The sequence below is a fragment of the Anas platyrhynchos genome, chromosome 6, assembly GCF_047663525.1.
Source record: "Anas platyrhynchos isolate ZD024472 breed Pekin duck chromosome 6, IASCAAS_PekinDuck_T2T, whole genome shotgun sequence".
Taxonomy (NCBI): domain Eukaryota; kingdom Metazoa; phylum Chordata; class Aves; order Anseriformes; family Anatidae; genus Anas; species Anas platyrhynchos.
This window is the reverse complement of record NC_092592.1, coordinates 18,030,444-18,057,697: the sequence shown is the minus strand read 5'-3', so window position 1 is coordinate 18,057,697 and position 27,254 is coordinate 18,030,444. Positions and strand designations below refer to the sequence as shown.

General features: G+C 35.9%; 1 protein-coding gene across 6 annotated transcripts in view; it reads left to right on the top strand.

Moving 5' to 3' along the window:
- LRMDA (leucine rich melanocyte differentiation associated) overlaps window positions 1-27,254 on the top strand; it is a 710,120-nt gene that overhangs the window by 274,821 nt on the left and 408,045 nt on the right. For 4 of the 6 annotated variants that reach the window (XM_072039519.1, XM_072039518.1, XM_072039517.1 and 1 more), the window contains one exon: window positions 1,841-1,933. The exons of the other annotated variants lie outside the window; for them this stretch is intronic. In XM_072039519.1, coding sequence (XP_071895620.1) covers window positions 1,841-1,933 — 93 coding nt within the window. The remainder of the gene's footprint in view (window positions 1-1,840; window positions 1,934-27,254) is intronic. 6 annotated transcript variants of the gene reach the window in all.

Genomic DNA, 27,254 nt, shown 5'->3' with positions numbered 1-27,254 from the left:
GAATAGCCCTAGGAGGTTTTAGTTTTCAGATAGTTTTAGGAACATAAATGGGAGTGACTGAATTTTGCTAAGTTAGATGTAAATGCTTATTTGGGAAAAATCCATTTGATGCTTATTAACAGCAAAGAAAATTCAAGCAGTGTAGAGATGAACTGGTTTGCAGTATTTCAGCTTGATTTTACTAGCAATGAAATGTAAATTGTGTTATGGTGCAGAAAACTATGCCAAGTCATGGGTTTTATTTCAGATCATTAGTATGATGAGCATGTTGTGTTTATGTGAACAAAACTCTTATGAACACTAATCTGAATGGCTACTTAGTCATTTCAATCAGTTTGTAATTATTGTTTGGCAACAAAAATACCAGTTTCCTCCAATAAAACTCTGTAGCCTTATATAATTATGTTCCTAATTCTTTCCTTCCATGTCCTTGTTTTGGTATCATGTGGTGGTGCAGTAACTCTTTTTTTTTTTTTTTCTTTTCTAATTTTCATGTCCCAGTGAGTTGATCTCTCGTGTGATGCACAAACATATTTAGGGACTACCCTTACTTTTCACACAGTGGAGCATATACATATGCTTGAAATAACAATCACCATATTGTGGCTCCAGGAATTAACACCACTTCATTTGAAAAGACAAGAGTGTTAAATATCTCATGTATGTATGTGGCAGTCTTTAAGGAACAGAGAGTATTTTAAATGTTTTAAAATAGACATTTTTTGAAATAGTATTTTTATACTATGTTTATGATTTTTTTGTTCGCTTGTTTGTTTTGGAGGGGCGTGGTTTTTACACTAACCACTACTTTCTGAAGCCTTACAGAAGCCTTGTTTAAACCCACCATAGCTCAGGAAGGTAACATAGTGTTATCAGTAGCCACCTGTGCAGGGGGATGGCTTGAGGTTGGTTGTTTTCTACTGCCTTCCCACACCTGCCAGGTCAGTAGCCCCACTGCCTGGTCAGGCCTTTCCCTCAGGTGTAGCCAGGGGTGAGGGCAGCTGGGCAGGGAGGTAATTAAGCTTCCAGCTTGTGAGAGGGCAGCTGCAGCTAGAGAAGCCAGAAGGAGGAGTATTGAGATAATCAACTTTCTGTGGGGTTTGCTGGTATTAAAATGGTCTCACTGTCCCAAAAAAGTTTTGTTATGAGAAGGAATTGATTTTAGATGTTGTACTTGGTCTGGCTGGAACACAATTTTCTTCATGGCAGCTTGTGCGGTGCTCTGTTTCAGATGTGTGACCAAAACGCTGTTGGTAACGCAGCACTTGGTAACACAACAGTATTTTGAGCTATGGCCAGCTGGGGCTTGCCCAGCGTCTAGGCCTGCCCTGACTCCCACTGTCCCATAGTGAAGGGATTGGGGTTGGGAGGGGATGCAACAGGGTAGAGGATCTGATCTAACCACAGAGGTGTACTGTCCCGTGAAACCCCAAACTCTGAAGTAAAATGGGAAAAGAGGGGACTTAGGTATGTGCGCCATCTTCACTGGGGAGATGGCTGGGCACCCGCCAGCCCATGGGGGGTGGTGAGTGAGTGCCTTTGCGTTTTTATTTTCTTCCTTACTTAGACTTCTCCTTCACCTACTAAGCAATTTTTAGCTCACCCTCCAAGTTTTCATTTACTTTTTCATCTTCCCCTGTCCCATGGAGGGAAGGGGAAAGGGAGCAGTCAGCTGTGTGGTGCTTAGCTGCCTGCCAGGGTTCGCCCACAGCAGAAATGCAGGAAACTCTGTAATGGCGGTGCAACTTCAATGCTAGCTTTTCTGCAGATATGTGTATTTTCAATACTTGCCTGCCAGTCCTCTCTTGACAGAGGTTGCTTTTGTTTTCCTCCTTCCCAGGGAAAAGCCATGTACCAGAACTGTTGCAGAAGGAAAAGAGGCAGGCAGCAGATCTACTCTGGGGCTGGGGGAAGAGCAAACACCAAAGAGCAGGTAGCACCTCTGAGTTGTTTTGAATCCCTTAATACTTACAAAGATGAAAAGTATCAGTTTTTTCTGAAGGCTCATCATTTTCTGTCTTCTGACACCATACCTACATGTGGGGAGAGAATAACAGCAGTGGAAAACACTGTAGCTGGTATGCTTTTCTGGCTTAAAAAGTTTTTCCTTTTTTTTTCCTTCTTGCCTCAGGCCTGGGATACTGGGGATACAAGGAGACCTTGAATTTTTCTTAAAAATATTTATACCTTACTTTTTGTATAAAGATGTATTTTCTAAGTCGATGTAGAAAAACTTATTGGAAATCCTTGATTTTACTTGTTTAAATTTAAGGTTTGTTTATGAAGGAATAGATTATTTTTGCAGAAAGACTACCATGATTATGCATTAAGGCACCAAGGAATTTTCATTTTCTATGCCTCTGTAGAGTTAATGTTTTCTCTCTTTTCCCCACCTATTTTCAGCTTTTTGAAACTTGGACCTTTAAAGTTTGTAGTGTGTCTTACAGAACAGTTACTACCATGCTGTTATGAGATGGTCCAGAACTTGGTAGTGGCAGTTTAGTTATATAAAATTTGTGGTTATGTACTTCACCTAAGTTTTAGAAAAGTCGTGACTCCAACAGAAGTTAAAAAAAAAAATGCTTGAAGGGGTACACACGAGATCAGCAGTACAAGACCATGAAATCAGAGAATTACGTGGATGTCGAAATGCAAAGATATAAAAATATTGAAATGAGGTTTCTGTGCTCTGTTCACCAAGAGCTAAATAGGCAACTATTTTTCTTTTTTGCCTTATGGGAGGATTTTTTTCTCCAAATGATTGAATATGATTTGGAATTATAGCTTGCTGATAAAACTCATTTTGGTAGGTTTAAGTTTCAATCTGATCTATTTCTTTGTGTCTACAATCCAGTCAAATGTCTTTTAAATGAGAAATATGCCAGCTAGGATTGTTTTGGTGCAATGATTTCCATTTAGTTAGTAGAGAGAGAAAAAGAGAGAATTTTTAAAATAAAGTATCTTTGAGTTGCCTGCGAAGGGAATAGAAAACATTTTAAGTATTTTGACATAAGAGGTCAGACAGAATTGTTTCATTTTATTGTTTCCATTTTTCATATTTATTTTCTATCTGTATGGTCTACCCCATTTAAAAACTTCTGTAAAAAGTAGTTGCTCTTAAAACTAACTCCTATGACGTTTATTTGTAATATCAAACAAATGCTATAGCTTTGCCAGCTGTGCTTTTTTTTTTTTTTTTTTTTTTAAGTGTAGAAGGCCGCAAACTATTCTTGATACTTGTTCTGAAGATAAATTAGTGGCTTCTAAATAATGCAGTGAACCCTAATTCTCTTTGATTAGTAGTGAGTTAGATGATAGCGACCCATTGAAATTGGTCATCAGCATAAATAATGAGTGAATGAACTGATAAAATGCAAAGTCACCGGCCATCATAAATCAAATGAAATCCACTTTCTCTGGAAGTCACTGAAATTAGAAGTCCATGCTCCTATTAATTATTTTGCCTTCTGAAGACGACAGTGTTATAAATCAGCCTTGAAAGGCACTTCACTTAGAAAGCTGAAAGAGTAAGACTGCCTGCAAATTGTTTTGTATACGCACCTAATTGTTTCTTAAGTAACCCACCTTTTGTAGTGTGACTGCTGAAAAGCAGAAAGTGCACCCAAAAGTGTAGATTAATGAAAGTAACAAATACTGCTGTAAGAAAATTATTTGGTTGGAATAATAGCTGTACCTTCCATGTTGGTCAGCCTGAAGCTGAGTCAACTTTCCTTGTTAGACAGGCCTCCTCCAGTCAATTTGGACTTGAGCTTATTCTTCTTTATTAGCCAGATATACTTATATTGCAATAAGAAGCTTGTTAATAAAAAAAGAAAAGTCTGGAGGAAGGGAAAATGGACATGTAGACTGGTTTAGTTCAAAGTTGCACTGTGAATTTAAACAGCATACTGTAAGACTTTTCAATGACAGGTAAACAGTTTCTTGCAGAAAATGTATGTGTATTTCTGTAGTTTATGTCTCTCTGTGTGTATTTATATGTGAAGACATGTATGTATGTGTTGTTTTTTTTAGAGACCAAACTTTTTCTTAAGTAATTTAACACTCTTTGCACAATATCTTATTTTTCCTTTGTTGTGTTAGAAATTCCTTACGTGTATTGTTCAATCATGTCCAAAATGTGTCTTCATGCTACTAGCCATTTAAGGAAATGTGCAGGATTGGCTTATAGACTTGCAGATGTTTATTCAGTGTAAGATCAAAATGTATGTTAAGGCTTGTTCATCATGTGGTAGCACTTCAGTTTCTGAAGCCTTGTAACTTGCACATTTATAGATACCAATGCATTCAGTACCATCCTTACTGTATGCGTGGATCAACTGTAAAGCTCTGTATTTCCATTCCCTTAAATATACAGGATTGATGTTTTCAAGTATATTGTTTAGTTTGTTTGGAAATTGGGACTTAATATGCAAAAATAAATGGCTTTTGCTTGAATTTTTTTGCAGTGATATCAGGACTAGATCTAGGAGGATTAATATGCAGGTGACTCTTTTTTTCTTGTCACGACTGTAGTTCAAGAACAGTTTTCAAAAGGAGAGTTTATTAGAGGTGTTACTTTGTCCTGCGTATTGCTCCTTTCAGTGGATAGAGTGGTGAAAAGGTCAGACCATTTGAAGTAGTGTAGGTGTGGAGCACAGCAAAACAGCATCTGTACATTCCCACCCACTCCCCTTCCCCCCCCCCCCCCCCCCCAAAACAAAACAAAACAAAACAAAAAAAAAAAAAAACAACCAAAAAAAAAAAAAGGCAGAGGATTAAAGAGGCATATAGTCATTCAAAAGAACAATGTTATATGTTATTAAACTACTGGTTCAAAAAAAAATAAATAAATTACTTTTCCCAAAAGTTTTGAGTCATCTGAGCTGTGGACACCCTGAAAAGAATAAGTCCTCTCTTTTTATTAAAAGTGTGAAGGAAAATGATCTCCCGTGAAGCCACTGAATCTTTCAGAGGACTGCTATCTCCTGTCATGGAAATTAGAAACAGTTTTCACTGTTCTCAGACAAAGCAAAATAAAAGTGAAGTATGGGTGAAATATGGAGGAATGAGATTGTTAGTGGGTATAGTAGGATCTTGTTTAACTCCTGGTTCAGAGTAAATTTTTAAAATTATTTTGAATGCAATATTTGCTTAAATATATTACACATTGCTAAATTAAAGAGAATGGCTTTAGAATTTGGATCAGTCAAAATTTATGTTTTTTGTTTGTTAAGAGTTTTTCAGCAAATTGTGATAGTAAGAAGACTATGTTTGAGACTAGCTTTATTTTTTATTGTCTAATATGTTTCTAGGGTGATATTTATAACCTACTGATGATGAGAGAATGTTAGAACAAAAAGTTTCTTTGAGAAAGAGCAAACAACTGTACACAGGCAATTACTGAAGTAATTGAGTTACTTACTTTAAAAATAAACTTAAGTTGCAATAGATTTGCTTCTACAAAGGTATTTGATTTGTATGTCAGTACTAATTAGCAATGGGTGAGTGTAAGGAGCAGTCCAGTAACGCTGGCTGAAAATGTCAGTCCCAAGGCATCATTGCAGATACCTCTTTCATGTCTTCTGTGAAGTGGTCATGTGTCAGTGTTTCTTATTTTTGTCAGTGGCATTATTTTTGAGTACAGTGGCCTGCAGTGAAGGAGATTTTCCTTCATTCAGGTGCACTTTGGATGATTTTTTTTTCCATTTTACTGACTTGCAGATAAATTAACAATCGAAAGAAGCAATGTTGTGAGTCTACTGAAAAAGCATTAGTCCCAATACAGCTTAAGAAGGTACCTTATTTTAATTGCATTGACCCACTTAATGAGTGAGACATTATTTAATAGAGGGTGCTACTGAAAAGTCTCTGAGTTGCTTCTGTCATTTCCACTTAGGATCCTCAGAAGTAAATTGCTGTCTTATGCTTTGATACATGATAATGAATTTGGTTCTCTTACTAACTTGAAGAACAGTTACTTAACCTATGTAGTGGCTTTCTTTGCAAGGCAAATTTGATAAATGATTAAGTAGTTACGTTGTGGTCTCTGTAAGAGAAAGGTGATCTAAGAAGATGGCAAGATTTACACCACTCTTCAGGTCAAGAAATGTAATGTTGGCTAAGAGAATAAAAAAGTTGTGGGTTTTGTTTGTTGTTGGTTGGTTTGTTGTCTATAGGAGTGAGCCTATGTAATTAATTTCCTGATTATAGGAATAAGCGTGTAAGCGTTCACTGTAACATTTCCCAGTGAGACACTGACAAATAAATAAGTAAAACAGAATCTACTGGAACATATTCAATAGTTGCATTGTAAAGATAACGTCTAATTTTGAGCATTGTGAAAGTATCTGATGGCAGCCTGAGGTGCAAATTGCTGACAGTGCAAATCTCCTTTATGCTGCAATGGTAAGTGACACTGGACCATAGAGTACTTGCAAAAAGAGCTCAGGCTATGGCAGAGGAGACCTACAGGGGTAATGCAACGGACAGTCAGTTTTTAGAGAATGTTTAATTCTGTCCAGAAGAACTAATCTCTAGTTTAAATTAAAAATCTACGTGGTGACTTTTTAAAGTGTCTGTAATATGGAAGTGAGGTCTTCTCTGCTCAGCTTTTTGAGATGCCTAGCTTTAAGAAGTGTATAGAAACTTCTGTTTATTTACCTAGGATATAATTTATTTGAGAGAGGTGTTTTTGAGTGCCTGTGGATTGGAGACCATCATTGGCTGCAGTATCATGGTGTGTAGACTTCTGCACATCCATTCTAGTAAAAGCAGGGGCTTTATTGTTCTCTATAAAAAGTCCCTAACCTTGATTATCAACTGACATACCCATTTTAAGATTGGTATCCAAGCAAGTGGAAAGGCTTCTGCTTCCATATTGATAATCATAAGTGGTGGAAGTGAAACAAGATTAAAAAGGTTGACCTGTCTTCTTGTATCAGCTGTTTTAATGCCATCTTGTGCCTATTAATGGAATTACCAACATTTGCTTCCACTGTGGTGCCATTGGTGGTGGAACAAACATGGCAGGAAAATAAATGCAAAAGAGTAAAAATCCAGTTCTGAGGCTTATAACAGATTTTGATTATTTGTGCTGTAATACCTTACAGTATTGTGAACTATTTGTGGTTTATGTGCTTTATTAGTCTTTGAAGTGCTAACAAGCTTATTGGAGCTGTCTTTATGCACATGTATCTTGATGTTCTAAAAATAGCAGCTAAAATAGATTTAGCATTGCAGCACAGGAAATTTACCTATGTAACCTGCTGTTAAGTACTTGATAACAATTCTCTAACATTATTAAGAAAACACAGTCCCTCTTTAATTGCTTTATAAAAAAAGTCTGCATTTTTGAAAATTCTGAGATCTATACAGAATTCTCCACCTGTTCTAGGAGGTATTTTTACAAACTATCTCTAAGAGTATCCATTTAAAGTGCTGAATGTATACTTTTGTTTCACTTTATGTACTTGTTAATGGTGTTATTTGTTTTGTTATTCTGTGGAGAAAATGTTAGATGCCCTCTTACAGTTGGGTAGAAAACCAAAATAAAAATAGCATGAAATTTTGAATCACAAAGTGAATAAGGAGTTAAGTTTCTTATTTTTCTTGTTTGATCTTTGGTTTAAAAAAAAAAAAAAAGAAAACCTTGCATGTAAATATATTTTTATGTATGCTAAGCGTAAAGATAGCTCTGTCCTACCATATTGATTTATTAGATTCTCTGACATTTTAGTTGTGGTCGTTATGTTATATTTATGAGATGAATGTTGGATTCCCTCATTATGTTATCCTCATTTATTTTACATACTTTTATGGCTGGTTGTGCTCAGCTTTACATTTAAAGCTTTATTGCAGCTGTTAGTGTTGGGGGGAGGGGGAGGCAAGTACTTATTGATCAGGATTTACGTGTTTACTGTTGTAATCATGATTTATTTAATCTCTTTCTACATATAAGTATAAGGTCTTTCTCTGAAATAAAATAGTATATATCAGGAGGTCTCCTCACCTGAAAGAGCACATTGCTGGTAGTGACCAGACTTCTCTAGGGGAAAATGTTGAACTCTTCATGATACTGATGTTGAATTTTTCCTTTATATAAAGACATGCAAGTGGTCTTTATAATTTCATATTTTATGAAATTTGCTTTGCAGTTGAGATGAAGTAATGTTAACATTGGAAATGAGCGTTTGTCATTTAGTCATTTTCATTTAATCATCGCGTGACCACTTCACACCTTATTGGGTTTAGTTTTACAACACACTGAGGTAGGATTGTGTGCTCTTTTTATGGCAAGGGAAATAGAAGTCCTGAGATCTGACAAACAGGTGAGATTTGGCAGTACCTCAATAGAAGCTGTAAGAGAACCTGGAAGCTGGAAGTGTTATGAATGTTCCCCTGCTGAAAATAAGGCTGTTCGGAGAGTTGCTAAAGTGCGCTGGGAAAGCCATCCCACCATTGTGGCAACGCCCTTCTGAAAGCCTGCACTTGAGTAGGGTGAAACAGTATGGTGGTGGTGGGAACAGTAATGTAGCTGAGACTTTGTCAGATGTTCTCTAATGAAACATATGCATTTCTGTATCATATATTGGTATCTGGCCCTTGTTTTATAAATGCCTACTTTTGTAGATGAAAATAATTGATGTGAATGCTAAGTAGCTATTTTTATCTAAAGCATTTTCTACTGTGATATTTTTACTCTGTATTTGATAGTGTACCTAAAATCTGGCAGTGATCCTAAGAAATAATTTCTTATTTAATCTATACCTTCCTTTTGATTTTCTGGGAATAATTTATTTGGAATTGCAATATGCTATATAAATTCGTCATTGTTTTTACAGACTCTGAGTATAGCAAATGATTTCTAATCAAGATTTCTAGGGTACTGTTCATAATTAAGCTTAGTATTGTGTATAATTCACTATACCACATTTTCCAGTGACAGCCACGTAAATTAGATATCATCACGAGGGTTCTGGAGATTTATACTGTTATAAGGATACACTGTAGCCTTTTCCTATAAACTAAAGTGTATTTTCCTGGCATGCAGAAATCTTGTAAAAACCTGGGTTTTGTCATCCAACATTTTTACATTGATATGTATCTGCTTTGTAGTTTGCAGACATGTTTTATGATACTCGGTGGTGCTTTTCCCACCAATTGTGCTTTGGCTAACGCTGAGTGAATAGACACAAATTGGAAGAATTTATGTCTTAAAAACTAAGCATTAATTATTTTGATTAATACATTGTAATATTATTCTTCTGTAGAACTGTATGCTTAGGATGTACTCTGATGGTAAGTCTCTTATTGTGGAATAATATTCATCCCCAAACTGTCCTTTGCATCTCCTAACATTTGATTTTCAGTGGTATGACTTCTGATTTTTTTTTTAAATATGCATACTTCTGAAATGTGAATTAGTTTTTTTTTTTTTTTTTTTTTTTCTAATGAATCATTATGTGCTATCATCAAAGGTTATTCACTGAAAACTTGAGAAAAAGGCAATGAAAACTAATTTTGGTTGTTAATGGAAATGTATTTTTAGTCTTAAACAGCTTCCCTGAGCAATAATTATAGTTATGCCTCTTGGGTGTTTTTGGACTTTTAAATTTACATCCAGCAGTTCTTTTTCATTTAGTAGTTAATCTTTTACAGAACACTGCAAGTTCGTACTTCTGCCTAACATTAGGAGAGTCACGAGAGTATATTCATCTGTCTTTCCTTTTAAAATATGGATGTAAGTGTTTTTTCTGTGTTACTAAGAGAAGGCTGGGTCAGTATTGTATATGAGCTAAAGTATTTACGTTACTGTGCTGTTCAGTTCTGAGTGTCCAAACCTCTTCTAGATTTGAAAAGCATGAATTCAATCATTTCATTTAATTTGTGGGGATTAACAGCAAGATATTTAGTTACCATTGTAGAAACCAATTTCTCTTAGCATTAATACAATTTCTGTAGAAAAGTAGAAGTACGAAGGATGTGTTAATTTGGGGTTTAGAAGTTAACGTAAGCTATGTTATTACATAGTAAATACAGACTAAATTAGTAAAGCAATATTTCACACTGAAGTAGATGTTAAAAGATGATTTTTTTTCCCCACCTCCAGTATTTCCATGTACAGCTGATAATCACATGCTTGCATAAGCCATTGAGATATAAATCTTCCCCTCTCTACTGGAAGAGAGTTCATTTTGAAAAGGGATTGATGTGTACCTTTTCATCCAACTTGCAGCAAAACCTTGCCTGCATGTTTTCAGGCCCTTGTGACTAAGGCTCTGGTCCTCTAATTACAAGTGGAAATAGGCCAGTAACACTAATTTAGGTGTCTCAACCTTGTTTACTCAAGTATGTTTTACAAGTATGCAGTTTCTAACAGTTTAAGAAATGGTTAAAATTAATCCTGTGTGTGGTTACTGAAAAAAGGAGCAGGCAACAAATGTCAATAAATCTAGATCTGTTTGAAGCAAACGTCACTAAATCTTAGTCTTGACTGCTCTCTGGTAGTGTCAAGAGCTGCTCTGTAAGATGAATTTGAGGGGAGGATGAAAAAGGTACCATATTAAACCACAGCACTGATAAGTTTAGTTAAGAGGCAGAAGATGTGTCCTTGCAGTGACATTCAGTGGCCGATATTTGTTTCCCTTTAAATAATATGCTGTACATCTATGAGAATGATGGCTTGGTGTTTGTGACATTGCATCTTCACCAAGGTTACTGGCTCCAGGACAGGCAGTCTCTCCTCTCTTTCTCTCTCACACCCTGTCAATAAATATCCACTTGTCTGAGGAAGTGAGATACAGATTTTACAGCTGACACCAGAGCATCTTCATTTCCAGAAGCAATGAGTTTCAACACATGTGAAAGTGAAGTAGGAAAAAAAAAAAAAAAAGGGATATATCTTTCAAGTCTTTGTCATAAGAAAGCACTTTCCCCTTCCAGACAAAAAAGAAAAATCAGAAAAATCCAAGGTTTGTCAATAATGTAAAAATTAGTCTCTCAGGTAAACCCAGTTAAAAATATCTATTATAATAATAATGTATTAAACTCATGTCAAATAATTTTTTTTGGTCTTAAAAACAAATATATTCACATTTCCATATGTATATTTTAATATATATTTACACTTTAAAAGGGAAACATAATTTAAGAGCATAAACTGTGGTTTCCTGTTCGATTATTTCAGCTTCTTATTTCACAGTAAGAAATTGTTCTTTTCCACCATGCTATGCAAATCTCCCAGCTCTCAGCTAAAAAGAAGGAAGGAGATAAATATATACTAATGTATGTATGGGTAGCAAACTGAAACAATATATAACATAGATATTTCTACAAAAATGGAGCTTTTGAGTGAAATGTTATGTAGCAAAATTAACAAAGCTCACTCAATGTCTTCATTTTTTTTTCTAATCTGTAGCCTATTTTTTCCCTTAAAAAAAAAATAAAAAAAAATTCTGTGGGAATAATTTGTTCATCTACCATTTATTTAATCTTTAATTCTCATTTATGTCTTTTTAACATCTGTGTATAAAAGCATTCTCATATTCTTTTTTTTTTTTTTTTTTTTTTTGATTTTTAAAAACTTAAATGTGTTAATCAAGTGTAAGAAGTCTGAATTACTGTTACTTGGTACCATGGTGCCCATCTGACCTCTTGCCCTCCCTCCTCTTTCCCCTACTCCTCCAACTCCCCCAGCTGCCCCCTGACCTGCAGCTGAGCACTGATTATGGACTAAGTTCCAGTTTCTTGCCATTAATAGTACCAGCACAAGAGGTAGGATTAAAGTTTTTCAAGTGCTTTCAATGTGCTGTTTGCATCAATCCAATAGCCATCACCTGTTCGTTCTTCCAGGAGGCTATGGTTAGCCATTCCAGTGGCAAAGATGGTAACTGCATCCACAGTACTTCTTCAGCTTGGGAGCAGCTTTCCTGGCAGGCTCTTGCTGCACTTCCACCAGGGGCTGAGAAGGTTCACTTGGGTATGTTGTGCAGATGTGCATCTGAGAGCAGGGCTAAGAAAATCTGTCCTTTTCAGTATCATTTTCAGAGCTTGGCTTGGGATTTTCTGTTTTGCATCAGATTCAGGGTTATGTGTATCGACACACAGTGTGTGGTAGTGGCTTGCTGAAGTATCTTAATCTCCAAAAAGAACCCTTTGAAATATCCCGGCTGATAAACATACATTGCGTATAACTCCTTGTCATTCAGAAATTTGGATTAACTGAGAGCTGGTGTTTCCAGTAAGAACTATGCCCTGGAATGATAGATGCATCTGTGCAGGATGGTACTGTGCTATGGCAGGAATGTCTCTGAGATACAGGTTTACATTTCCTGCTGTATTAACAGGTTCGTGTTTCCTGTATATCTCAGGTCATAATATAAATATATAATAAAGATTTCTTTAAGTATTTCAAATGCACAGATGGCATGTGCAAAAAATGATGTGTTAAGGGAATCTAAGTTCCACTGTTTATGCGCAGCATGTGCTTGGAGAAGTTTTCTCTAAATATGAGGAAATTGACAAAAATTTAGTTTGCTAAGTTACCTCATGGAAATTGTCTACAGGGTTTTCAGTTATGAAGCAAAATATTTTCAACCATTTGAAATATGGCTTTAGAAATTATATTATTTTTAATCTTAAATTATAGTAACAGCTGTGTTTGTGTGTTTAGTTACAAGAAAACTTGGAAGTCATTCATTTCCTCCTAAGGTTTCTAGGGAGTGTAAGTTGTCTTTTGCTTCCCTATTTCTTGATGAGAAGCTATCAAAGATGGTTATTTCCTTTCTTCCTTTTGCCTCTTTTAAATAGGAGAGTTGAAGGCTGTTTGCAATCCTTCTGGATGAAGCTTATGAAATGGATGTGGAATTGGTAGGTGTCAGTCCAGTTGCATACTGTTACATACAATAAGGTTTCCTATAATGTGTTGGAGCTGCTGACATGCAGCTCTGCTTCTAAGAATATTAGGTTATGGGCAAGTCTTATTCCCACGGGTACACTGAACAGGTGAAGATATTAACCGTGAGTGGATCTTGTTGTCACCACTCAGTTCAGGCTTGCCGTGTTGTTTTTGTATTGGACTGCTAACTTGTGTGCCTCTTCAGTGTTTGTATCCACATCAAATTATGATTGCTCTCCTAGAAGCTGTGACTTAGTAGCTTTCTCTCCAATGCTCAAACAGAAAAAAATAGAAGCTGAATGAAACATCAGAAATAAATGAATACAAATGTGGCAGTTGATAATTTGCTTGTATTTATTTATTCTTTAAAATCTAAGTATGGTTCTAGCATGGTGCTGCCATATTAAAAGCTATAGGTGTGTGAAATTGCTTTCAAAATGTTGAGCAAAAGAGGTTAATTCAGTTATTAGGAAATTTACAGTATTTTTGGTCAAGTTCACTGAACTATAGGACTATAAATTAACTAGGCTATCAATCCATTTTTTCAACTTGGTATTACTACTTGTTTTTTTGGTCTTGTGGTAGGCAACTACTGGTGAAAAGCCTAATAAGAACCTTTCTACAGCTTTACTGAAAACTCCTGTGTGAGTGAACTTTTAAGGAATTTGTATTATTTTCCAAATTGTAAGATTCTGAGAATTAATTTGTAATGAACAGAAGAAAAGAATCTTATGCCTGAAAGCAAAAAACAATGAGGTGCTTTTGTCGAGTGATGGAGGATTAAGGGTATGATCATAGAATCATAGAATATCCTGAGTTGGAAGGGACCCTTAAGGATCATCAAGTCCAACTCTTGACACCGCACAGGTCTACCCAAAAGTTCAGACCATGTGACTAAGCGCACAGTCCAATCTCTTCTTAAATTCAGTCAGGCTCGGTGCAGTGACCACTTCCCTGGGGAGCCTGTTCCAGTGTGCAACCACTCTCTCTGTGAAGAACCTCCTCCTGATGTCAAGCCTAAACTTCCCCTGCTTCAGCTTAACCCCGTTCCCGCGGGTCCTGTCGCTAGTGTTAATGGAGAAAAGGTCTCCTGCCTCTCGACACCCCCTTACGAAGAAGTTGTAGACTGCGATGAGGTCTCCCCTCAGCCTCCTCTTCTCCAGGCTGAACAGGCCCAGTGCCCTCAGCCGTTCCTCGTACGTCTTCCCCTCCAGGCCTTTCACCATCTTCGTAGCCCTCCTCTGGACACTCTCCAACAGTTTCATGTCCTTTTTATACTGTGGTGCCCAGAACTGCACACAGTACTCGAGGTGAGGCCGCACCAGCGCAGAGTAGAGCGGGACAATCACCTCCCTCGACCTACTAGCGATGCCGTGCTTGATGCACCCCAGGATACGGTTGGCCCTCCTGGCTGCCAGGGCACACTGCCGGCTCATATTGAACTTGCTGTCTACCACGACCCCCAGATCCCTCTCTTCTAGGCTGCTCTGCAGCGTCTCATCTCCCAGTCTGTACGTGCAGCCAGGGTTTCCCCGTCCCAGGTGCAGGACCCGGCACTTGCTCTTATTGAACTTCATGCGGTTGGCGATCGCCCAGCTCTCCAACCTATCCAGATCCCTCTGCAAGGCCTTTCCACCCTCATTCGAGTCCACAACTCCTCCAAGTTTGGTGTCATCGGCAAACTTGCTCAAAATACCTTCTATTCCTACATCCAGATCGTTTATAAAAATATTGAAAAGTACCGGCCCTAAAATGGAGCCTTGAGGGACCCCACTAGTGACCGCCCGCCAGCCTGACGCAGCGCCATTCACCATAACCCTTTGGGCCCTGCCCGTTAGCCAATTGCTCACCCATCGTATGATGTTTTTATTTAGCTTCTTAAAATAGGAAGAGGAAAAATAAAAACTCCTAAAAAAATATCTAGGAAACACATAGGTACACATAGAATAATAACAGAATGGAAAGAGATACTAAAGCAATTCCCAAATTGTTATGCACCAGGTAACTATATGACTTGTGCACACTGCAAGGATAAGTAGTTGTGTTTTTTTGTTCTCTCAGAGATCCTATGGATTACTTATGAATTGTTTAAATAGCCTTTCTATGCTATACCCAGGAAGAAATCTAGATGCTCTCTTTGTTTAAAAGTTACATTTCAACCTGTGTAGAAAATCATATGATGGTCTTATATGCATTTGGTTTCTGTAGTATCAAATTATCATTTGCCGATCTTTCATTAAAAAAAAATAATAATGGATATATATATATTTCTTAATAGTTTAACACTGCAGCTTTGAGAAGGGTGATGAGTTCTGCCTTAAATGTCAGCAAAAAGAATTGTTACTTTACAGGGTCAGATTTTATTCTACCATTACACCTTTGTAATCCTAACCATAGGTTCTTTAGAAGTGCACTCTGAGCTAAGTTAAGGCAAAATTCAGCTGACAGTGACTGTCACTGGTGTCGTGCAATGTGCTCTGGTGTGTTGTCTAGGTTCATATTCTCATTCAAAGGTGTTCACATGTACAAAACTTCATATTAACTGTAAAATGAATAAGAAGAAGAGGAAAAAAAAGGAAAAATATATACTCTTGTCATAACTTCCCATCAAGCTCAAAAAAAAAGATTTTTTTTTTTAAATCAGCTTATCTAACGTAAAAGAACATTATGTTGTTTCTGATCTATTCTGCACCTGTGTCTTTGTTACCAGGAATAAAAAGTTCTGTCTGAGAGGAAAGTAGACTCTTTGCCTTGGCTAAGCACTCCCTGCTGTGTTAGTAAAGATTTTGATTATCTGATTCCTAACTGTAGTGAATTTCAGGTAGAGCTATGTTTATCTTAAAAAAATAAAATTAAATAAAATCAGACTGGGATATCTAATTTAGAACTGAATCATAGCCCCTGGATTGATCCAGACAACTTCTCTAAAGTGCTTTGCATGTTTACTGAGGAAGGTGAATATTTTTATTTTCAAAAACATTTGCACAATATGATTATTGATTCTGCAGACCAGTAGCTAACAATTCTAGGGGCTACTACTCAGGCTCTGGTGAAAGTAATTCTCACTTTGAAGAATTCTTCTACAGACATGTTCAGATTTGTTGAAAATGTTCCTCACTAATTTATTAATGCACATTTTATTTTGATAGACAAAGGGAAAGGGAGGAAAGTCTCCTATTGAATTGGGCATTTTTTAATTTTGACAAATGGTGAATTTTTACAGTGGTTCCCAGGGAGTTGTATTCAGTTACCACTTGTAGTAGGATGTAGTGCTCCCTCCCTGGGCACCGCTTTGCCTCTCTGCTCCAACTAGGGCCCTTGATTACTCATCTGTTTATGGGTGCAAAATAAATACGTAATTGGGAAAAGAAATGTGACGCGATAATGGTTGCCGTATTTCTTGAAACAGATATAAAGAATTACCTGGGTCTTTAACCAGCTATCTCTTCATTGGAGTTTTATTCTACGTGTGATTATCAGGAGATATAACAATGCCACCGGAACAAAATATACCTTATGTTTACACTATAACTGAATTATTCTTGCTAATTATAGTAAGTATTTTTAGTCATTGATATATGCAGCCACTAAAACACTGCATTTATCAGCTGAGTGGTTTTTTTCCTCCTTGGTTTTGATGTTGCCAGTGTATATTTAATCTCAATTTATTTCTACTAGTCATTGTTATATAAAACCTAATGCATGGAAACACAATATTTATCCCAGCAGCTGTTAAAAATCTGTGGATATGGATTAATGTCAGCTTTTAAATGTGTAGTGCTTTAGTTAATTCCATCCAAGGACAGATGATATCATCCACTAGGAAGGAATATATTAAAAGCTGTCAGCCAGAAGGTAGTAAAAGTAGGTGATATGTTATAAGGAGGACTAAAAGGTCATTCAAAGAAGAGATATTGCTAATAAGTCAATTAAAATTTTCAAGCTGACATTTTACAAATTTCTGTGTAAGCCCTAAAATGTTTTCAAAACTAGCAAAATTCACATCCAAGCTTGCAAAACCAGGGGTCACACAGAACCTCCACAATTCCTTCAGGAAATGAGCAAAATAGGAGCTGACTCCAAGCTATCAAGCACTTTAGCCTTCTGAAGGCCAGCTGTTTGGCCAGGCTGGTGTTGTCTGGGCTGGATTCATAAGAGTGCTGTAAGTGCTATGTGTGTATCACATTGAAAATACACTTCAGTAGGTGCCTTCTCCATTGTTCTGAAGTCCTTTCCAAGGCTCATCTGCATGATGTGCAAATGATTAATTCTGTATAGGTAGATAGGGATTGTGTACAAATATGCTTGCTTATATTTCATTAGATGTGAGAGTGAATTATTCTAAATTTAATGTCCAACTAGTAGGCAGTCATTGTATAATGTACACTGTGGAAATTTATTCTGGATTTGTTGATACTATGTAATTGTGGGGTCCAAAGGCTCAAGATTAAATGCAGGTAGAGGTGGGGACACAGTCTTTGTTGCAGAACTAAGCCGTCACTTTCAACTTCTGTTATTTTTCCCTCATTCCAAGTTTGCTAAAAAAAAAAATGACTAAAACAAGAAAAAAGGGATTCTCAGTCCCACTGAAGGTATTAGTTTGTCTGACTGTGTGCCTCAGTGGAAAAGGAAGGAAAGTACCTAAGTACATTTCAGTACCAGGCTTAATATTAAGGAAATCTGGCACTAAGCTTATTTACATTTTGTGTTCAAGGGCAAAGAAGGAAATATATTTAATGAATATATTTAATGGAAAAAAAAAAGAAATTTCTTGTACTTAATGTTATTTAAATCCCAAAGAAGGTATATAGTAAATACCAAACAGATATTTTGATTTAGTATTTTGTTTATGGACAAGTTTAAAAAAATAATAAAATCCCATACTTTATAGCTTGTAGTATATAGAATAAAACATTTTTTCCATGCTGTTGAAATAATTTCTGAACATTTGTTGTGAACTCTGTAGCCATGTGGTGACTGAAGGGCACTGTATTTGCTTCAGTTTGAACGTAGGGTCTAAAACACACAGAAAGTGTTTTGTCAGTTAGAGCCTTAGGCATGGGATCTCAGAGTTACCTTTTACCAGCTGAAATGTAACTCTGGCTGCTTTTGACAAGCTTCTTTTTTTTTCTGTGTTCTTTTTTTTTTTTTTTTTAATGCACAAATTCAAGTTTGTGAGGGGTGGAGTGAGAGGTAGTCTGGGATTGTCATTTTTTAAATTTATTTTAAAATATATTTCTGATGTGAATCAGAAATTGTTGAGAATCAAGATACTTTACTATCAGGATACATTTTTTTCTCAGTTAATCTGAGACCTGGACTATCAGCATCATTCTTGGTAGTGTGGAGATTCTTCTTATTGATTCTTCTTACTTATCACTCAGGAGGGTATCAACCAAGTGTTTCAGTGACAAATGGTCAGACAGTAGTAGTCATATTCTAGCTTCATGTCTGAAATATTTTATTGTTTTGCAAACATTGCCTGATAAGATTTTATTTTTCTGTGACCTTCGTACAGAAGGTCTGTTGTCTTCAGGTATTCTCACTTTTAAAAATCTGTCTAGCTTATTAACAGAAGATACTCAGTATGCCTTTATATTTGTCTGCATATTTGTTATCTAGAAAAGGTGGGTGCAGCAATTTCACTCTAGATTAATACTATAAATTACCTAATTCAGTTTAGCAATGCAAAAAAGAAGTGATAGAATCAAGCTTCCAGCAAATATATATATAGAAGCTCTACTGCAAAGTCTTGAAAATGCGTCATCAAGTTTAATCCAAAAAACAAAAACCCTGGGGGAATTGTTTAAGAATTTGATAATACACTTTGTAACACATACAATACATACTATTATTTGAAAGATATGTTTATGTGCCTGTGACTCTCTGCATGCACACTCTATGTGCATATCTATAACAAAAATATTATATCATTTCTGTATTCACTAATCTAACATGATTAGGTTGGCCCTGCTTGTTTCACTTGACAGGCAGGCAGTGACATCAATCAAAATTTCTGCCATTCATGTTGCTTTTCACCGTGCCAGTGAGAGTCCTGACAGGTTTCTTTCCAGCAGGATAGCAGTTATGTCAGAATTTTGGTTTTTGCAGTGTGGGAGGATATTCATTCATCTATATGGATCATTTCTGTATTTAAAATGTCGTCACTTAAGCTTGTGTCTAAATGGCATGATGTTGTACATTACCAGGAACACCTGGGTATCTCTTAATCTCAAATGTTTTATGTTCTAACCCCAAAGGTAATTTATTTCAAGATTGGGCAAGCATTTTTTTACATGTGACTAAAATGTGTCATGTTGAAAATCTTTTTTCAAAAAAAAAAAAAAAGGTTTTTCCAAATAGCATTTGAATTTTTTTGTGTGATTTTGTTTGTTTGATTGAAAAGGAGTAGAACATTAAGAAAATAATGTGGTTAAGTTTTGTTACTTTCCTGAAAAGTTGTGGTTTAAAACAAAAATTTTACTTTCTATTGTTCCCTATTTTGTATTCATTCTGCAAAATAATAAATCTGCTATGAGTATCAAATCCAAGGAAACCAAAACAAGAATTCGTCTTTGTTAGGTAATCTGTTGTCTTGAAACCATTCCAGATACACCTGACAGTGTGGAACCTAGTTGTGCTCCATATAGGTATGCAAATTTTCTTATGTCCTTTCCTAGAGCTGCAAATTAGAGTAAACTTTCCATCTGCTGTGCTTGAAAGCATTTCTATAGAGCTGAAACTGTGCCTCTTTCTTCTGGAAGTCTTCTGAAAGATGTGAAGAATGCCAGGGAGATAAATTCCCAGGAAACTGTGCATTGCACAAACAGTTGACACGGCAGCCTGATGAAGGACAAAATAAGGAACCCAGATGGAGCTGGAGTAACACTGGTACAGTACATCTGTGCCTTCAGCCTGTAGAGCAGTTGCACAGTTGTGTTCCCTCACTTCTTGGGGTAGAAGCAAGGTGGGAGGAGGCAAAAAAATGAGACAAAAATGTAGCTGAAGCCTCTGGTTTCCTGTCAAATTCCTGTTTCCATTACGCAGCCTCTGCAGGTTCTCAGCTTTTACAGCTAAGAGCCTGGTGTGGCTGAGAGTTGTCTATGCTCCTAGAGAGCTGGTCTTCCACATGCATGTGACTGCAGCTTAGTTGTGAAAATGATTTCTGCTTTTATATCATCTCCTTAGAACTATGGACACTTTTCTAATTCTAGTCTCTTCTTGTGTTAATGCCTGTGTCGGGCAAAGTCCTCAGAAGTTTGAGACTTCAGGGTGTGCTCTGGCAAAATGCTAGTCGGTAGGTTTGAAAGTAGATCAAGGTGGCAGATTTTATAGTTTTGTTTGTTACTGATTTGATTAATTTTATGTATCTCATGCTCTTCCAGTTCTTTTGAAACTCTATTCTTAGGCAATTATTGACAATTGATACTTCCAATAGAAATACTATTTTTTTCTCTAGAGAAACTCCTAGTATGCTAAATGCAACTTCAGTTGCTAGAAAACTTCTAACGTATTTTGCAAGGCTTTTAGAAGAGATGGAAAAGATACTTGTATAGTTCATATAGTATATATTATGTATCGAATAGTATTATATCACTTCAGTTTATCTCAAAGTATTGAATTGCTTAACAGAGTTATATCCAAAATTAAACCATGGATGACAGATGGCACCAAGGTATTTAATAGATATCTTCTGATGCATATGAATGCATTGTGCCTTTAACAAGCATTTCGGTTCAGCAGATTAATGAGCTAAGAATTTTTTTTTCTCATGGTGCATTTGATAGATAGTTGCTTTACGTTTGATTTTCTGTTCTTTCTCACTTAATCCAAAATGCTACTTAGAAAAAGCATCTAGTCTTTATTGGTGGTTTTTGGAATTTTTGTATGCCCTACCCTTGGGATGCATTTTTACACAGATTGAAGAAAGCTCAAGTAGAGTTTACTTCAGATACTTCATTTCTGGAGCTTGCAAATACAGTGTATAAACATTGATAACGTTTCTGTTACCAAGAAATAACGTTAGGCTGTTGTAGTAGCCCTTCAGTAATGGGTACAATGCTGTAACTGAAATATCTCCTTTTTAAGTGCCAAATCCATCCTGTGCAGTAGTAAAGGCTGAAGGAGGTGTCAAATGGGACTTCTCTCAGCCATGTAAAAGGTGAATGAGGCACTCCAGAATGGGATCCTAAACAGCTGGAAAAATGAAGAGGACGTGGTTGTATGGCTAACCCTGTATTTGATCTTATCAAAATAATGTTCTGCAGGTGCATATATCCTAAATGAAACTTCGTAATTTAATCCAAACCTGTCCACATGTGTTCTTTCCTTAAACAAACAAACAAACAAAAACAACAAAAGAAAAACACAGCTAAACTCTCTCTCATAGGTAGGATACTTCTTTCTTCTTTCTTTTCAGCTAAGAATTATGAGGTGCCACTAAAAATGTTTACCTGTTATTTGTGTTAAAATAGCATATGTTTGACATAGTTTGCTTTGTTGTTTCCTTTGTGGTATTTGGTTTAAAAGCCCCGTATAAATGTGTTTCCTATCTAAACTGTATAAGTGGAAGCCCCAGCTGAAGATGTGAATTGACACATGAAAATAGCAAGTTTCTCATCAAGCAGAGTGATTTGCCAAAATTTAAACATGAAATCAATAAAATAATAGTACCTAATGGTCTGTATTTCTGGCCGCCTACATCAATCAGTAATCGTGTTCCAAATAGTGTACCATTTCTGTAAATAAGTGCAGGTCTTAGTTATTGTTGCAGTGATGACGTCTACATGTAACATAAGAAAAAAATCTGTCTCAGCACAAACCACTTGAATCCTCCTTAAATCAAGCAAAATTTGGGATGAATTAAGTGATGAAAACAACTGATATTTTCCTGGGAATCATTCGTAAAAGCTGTAAAAGCTGGTTCGCCTAATCTGCTGTGCTACCTTTTTGCATGTTTTGATATGTCGAGTCATTCCAATTCTTACAATGATGGAAAGATTATTTTTTTATAGAAGAAGCAAACTTAATTGTAGCAGCATTTAAGTGTGCTCTAAGTGTTGTAATGAGTTCTGATTCATACATTGGTTATGTAATGGTCTTGCAAAACCATTGAAAAATGCTCCCTTTCACCACACACACACACAGAATATATATATATATATATATTTATTGTTTCTTATTTTTTTATTTTCCTTTTTTCCCCGTAATAGAATCATAAATAAGGTTGACTACTCTGGATTCTATTACTATGTAAAAGCTATTTTAAAACATCTAACCATCTGCTTAATGGCTGGTAATACGTTTCTAATGGTCACTCTTGATAAGATACTTTCAATTTGCTACGGTAATAGTAATCAAACAGCGAAGCGTATTCTACAGCGATGTGACTGAGATTGTTCACCAGTTTCCTATCAGTAAAGGGTTGTTATGGTCTTTCAGAGAAAAAGAACAGCAGCTTGGGAAGTTTTCTGTTTAAACAGCATCTTTTCCGGTGTCAGACATACGGATCTGAAATGTGAACTTTTCAGATGGTTTTCAAATTTTTTTCAGTATTTATGGGTCCAGGTGTTGTGGTTTCTGTGGTTGTAACAGGTCAGTTTAATTAATAATTGTCCTTTTTTCCTGGATGATATATACTGAATTGCTGTCATCTAGGGCCTTGCATTCTTTTGTGTGATCCTGGCAGCTGGTGACGGCTCTGCAAATTATGAGTTTCTTGGCTTAAAACAGACTAAATTGCAGACAAAACAAGCTATCAGCTGAGTAAATACTGCACCTCTGTTTGGCTTCAGTGAGAAGAAGGAGATTAGCGTGAGTACTTAGTGTTCATAATTACTAGTAAGAGGCAAATAGTAGGCTCAGGCTGACTGGAGATTGTTCCATTATATCCAATTAACACCCACTTGATTATTGTTAATTACTTGTGTTGGATGACAGAGGAGTAAAGATGTCATACTTCAAACATACAAATACCATCTGGGTCATCAATATGCTGACACTGATAATATTGTGCTCCAGTCTCAAATGCTGCTAGGTATTTTCTCTGCACAATTTTTAGACTCAACTGTATTTATTACTTCTAAAAATTTTCCTTAAATACACTGCTTAAATAAAGATTTTTTCTAAACAAACAAAAAACAACCAAACAAAAAAGCTATATATTTTTAAGTTTCAGGATTAATAGTAATAATAATAGTTATCTCTGAACAGAAGACTACTTTTGAGAATAATTTTTTGCAAAGTCTTTGTCATGAGGTACCTGACTCAAGTAGAGACTCACATGTTCATGGTGGACGTGGGTAGAACATAATGTGTTTGTTCTTGCAGTGTCAGAGTTGGGATTTTCCAGTTTGATATTTTGGGATAAACAACTTCTTTAAATTATTCAGAGATTCCAACATGAAAAGTTCAAATACAGTCATGTATATAAATATTATGGTCGCTTTTCTTGGATACTGGTAATGCATTGTGATAAATGACTGAAACTAATATCACAAAAAGGTGAGTTCCCCAAGCGCAATGAGTTAATGAAGACCTTTCTCATTTTACATTGTAATATATATTTAAACAGTAAAGGAACAGGCATTAGAAAGCCTATTGAAATAAGGAATTCCTAAGTATATTTAAAGATTTAAACAGGGAATTGAATATCTTGACTAGTCATTTGGAATCTATAATGTTCAAATAGTCTCCTTTTAAAGGGCATTCACAGCGTTAAAAATCACCTTCCAAATACTGTAAATATATATATTTTATAATGAACAGATATCAGTGAAATGGAATATTGTCATAGGATAATGGGTTCTGGCTGATGAATGCTGAAGCAGAGCCAAAATGCTCAATTTTAAGGTATGAGACATTGATCCTGTGACAATCTTTTATTGCAGTTTACTTTTTTTCTACTATGCCACCTGGCTGATGTGGATACCATCGCTTTGTCTGAATGGGATACTTAAAATCAGCATGTAGAAATCTGTACCTATCTAGGAGCTTCTTATTATACTACACTGCTACTAAGAGCATCACAAAAACAATGATTGTCAGACTCACTTCCTACTTCTGCAAAGTAATTTCTTCTGCTGAAGATGAAGAAATATGTTATCAATATTGGGCATGAAATGATGGAGAATGATTCAGCATGCCTCCAATAAGCAGCATTTAAATATGCTATCCAGCCTTGTAATGTAGCAGAAGTAAATAGGCCAGCACATTTCTGTATTTGTTCTTCCGTAGCAGTGCTGTACTAACCTTTGTGGTTTTTCTCTTCTTTTTTTTGGTTTAGTTTTTCATAATATGTCAGTGACAGTCATTCCTTTAAGTATACAATAGTTGAATAGTTGGACACATCTCACTGCTAGGTTTTCCTTACTGTAAACAGTGTGACTCAAAAGTCTTTAGTGGCCCTTGTTTTTCTCTCGTGTTTATGCAATGTCCAACAGAGGCTGTTCCTGACTCTTGGTTGTACTGGTGTCTAAGATGACTTATATGTGACAATTTGATTGCTCCTTTCAGAGCTTGGGTAGAAGCAAACCATGTTGATCTGTATTCCTGAATAGGAATTAGCTGAATTTACTGACAATAAAAGTAATGTCAAAACCTCCCCAAATTCATGCTTTATAATAGTACAAAGCATGAAGAATTAGGTAGTCCATCCTGTTATTTTGAGGTATTCTTTAAGGGGGTGCTTAGGAAGTTTTACTTGATTTAACTTAGATGTAAGTAATATTCACAATTCAAAGCAATGGTTTAGAACTTGACTGAATGTCCTTTTTGTGAAGTAATTATTCTGATTTTCTTACTAAATGTTATTTTATGCACTATATTTAATAGCCTCTTTTTCTTTGGTATGGTAGAATAGTGATAGTGTCTTCCATCATTTAGGGACAGAATATAGTCTCTGGTACATTCACAGCTTATCATTCAGGCATTAGAGCATTTTTTTTGTTCTGCACTTGTTCACAACTGATATATTAGAAAAAACTATATGCAGACTTTTTAACTAGATTTTTATTTATTTATTTATTTATTTATTTATTGCTTTACCGTCTTCTACATGCCTTATTTAGGTGGCAGGAAGCACCATGTTTTTGTGTCTCTTTGGATGATGATGTGTACATTGGCTGTACAGGGATATCATGAATGTGGTGAATATCTAAACTCACTCCTGTGATTATGGTTGCAGGCCAGTATAGGACATTTTGCACATTAAAGGATCTTTCAGAAACCTGACGTGATCAATATAACTAGAAAGTCATTCCCACTCCCTCTCCCCCCGCCAAGCTTTAACTACTCATTTATTTTGTATATTATAGTTTTAAATCATTAAGCCATTCTGGTTTTGATCATTTGCATTCCTTTACACACCACACTGAAGAGGCACATAATTTCATGTAGTTGTCTTAGAAGCATCCACATAGTGATTTGGAGCTTCTTGAGCCTGACTACAAGAGTAAACTTCCTTACACTTGAAGCTTTACTGGCAGCATCTTACCTGTGCATGGTGCATGTACCAGCTGGGGGAGCCCCCGCTGGAGGCAGACTTATTTGTTCAAGCTCTGTTTCTACACTGATGTGGCCAAAGGCTGAGGATGCAGAGCAAATTAATTATTGTAAGAACTCTGAGCAGAGAAGAAGCTTTATCTCTATTGGAAAATCCCTTGTCACACCATTAGAGACAGAAACTGAAAAAGTTATCTTTGCCTCATCATTCAAAAATCAGGAAAACACAGTGTGAGTCTTGCATTGTAAGTAGAACATCTTGAATGCAGCTCTGAAGTACCAAAGTACCAAAATAATACTCGTTTTATGTTAATTAAAAATATTAATACTTTAATATGAATAATATGAAACAGTTTTATTTGTATGTATTCGATACCACATGCGTTACTCAGTTTATTTTGAGCAATGCCTATATTAGGGTTTACCCATTTGAGGGAAGACGACATGAGTGTAACATTGTCACATCTTTCATCATTATTACTTCTTCCTTAAATGATATGATTTGTGACAAATGTGAACATTAATTACAGTTAACAAAGCAATGTAACATGAAGTGTTCATATTTTAAAAAAACATCCAATCAGTGAGATTACATCTTATACCAAGCTTTAAGTCAAAGTTCAGAAGTCAGAAATCAAATACCATCAGTTATCAAATTATGTTAATGGTTCTAATGAAAGCTTCTGGTATTTTGCTCAACACTGTGTTGCTATTATGGTAACTAATAGGACAAGAAAACCTGATGGCCATGAAAAAATTAAATCTGACTGCTAGAGTTTTTCTTTTCTTTTTTTTTTTTTTAATATATTTGACAATCTGTTTAGCCACCCAGAGTTTTCATGTGGTACGCTCAGCTTTTCCATCAAGCCTCAGAAGTGCAGACTATATAGTTTAATCATTTTAGCACTCTATGCTTTATCCTCCCCCCAAAACACTTTCACATAGTAAATTTGTTGCAAACTGACAAAGCAAAGGAAATTAAAGGCTGATCTTTTTCACTTTTTTTTTTTTTTTTTACATGACTTTCTGCAGCATTTACTAGATACTTTAGTACTTTAGGCTGGAATTTGTGTATTGTTTACAGCACTGAATGATTCATCATAACTTCTATTAAAGCAATTTTACTTGGTAATTAGACCATTAATGAGTTATAACTGAGGAGAGCCAGTACAGGTAGCTTGCATGGATGGGATTGGAAGTCTACTCACTAAGCTCAATGAAATCCAAGTTTGAATCAAAGAATGCCAAACTTAAAACTTTTCTTTTTAATACAAAATGGGTCAGCACAAAATTGGTGCATTTTGAAGACAGTGTTTAAAGAGCAGATGTTTAATGTATTACAGTTTTCTTTAAGTTATTGCTAACAGAAATTATTTGGGACATCAGACCTCTGTTTATTGCCCATGAAATATAATTTGGGGCATACACAAAATCCTATTTCTAGTTAATTTAGTGCTAGGGAAAGCAAGTGCTGTTTTTAGATGTTGAGCAGACATTTCCAAATATCACTGCCATTGTGGTGTGGCACCAGTTCATGCTGTCAAAAAAACATGGAAAGACACCCATTTTTGACATCAGTTTTATCCAACATTTGTAGTTCACACTGAAATTTTGTCTTGGAAACAGCTGAGAAAATGCCTACATCTCGGCTAGTGGTGTTCAGTTATAGGCAATGCCTATAGAAGCAGTTTAAAAAGAATTGAAATTTTTATTTTTCAAAACTGTTCCTGTAGATTCCTTGTTGCTGTTTTAAACAAGAAGAAGGTGTGAGTATCTCAACATGTTTGAAAAATGGAGTAAATTGTACCTGCAGTGGTGGTGTTCAAAATTTCTGTACAGATGGGAGATCTAGCCAATA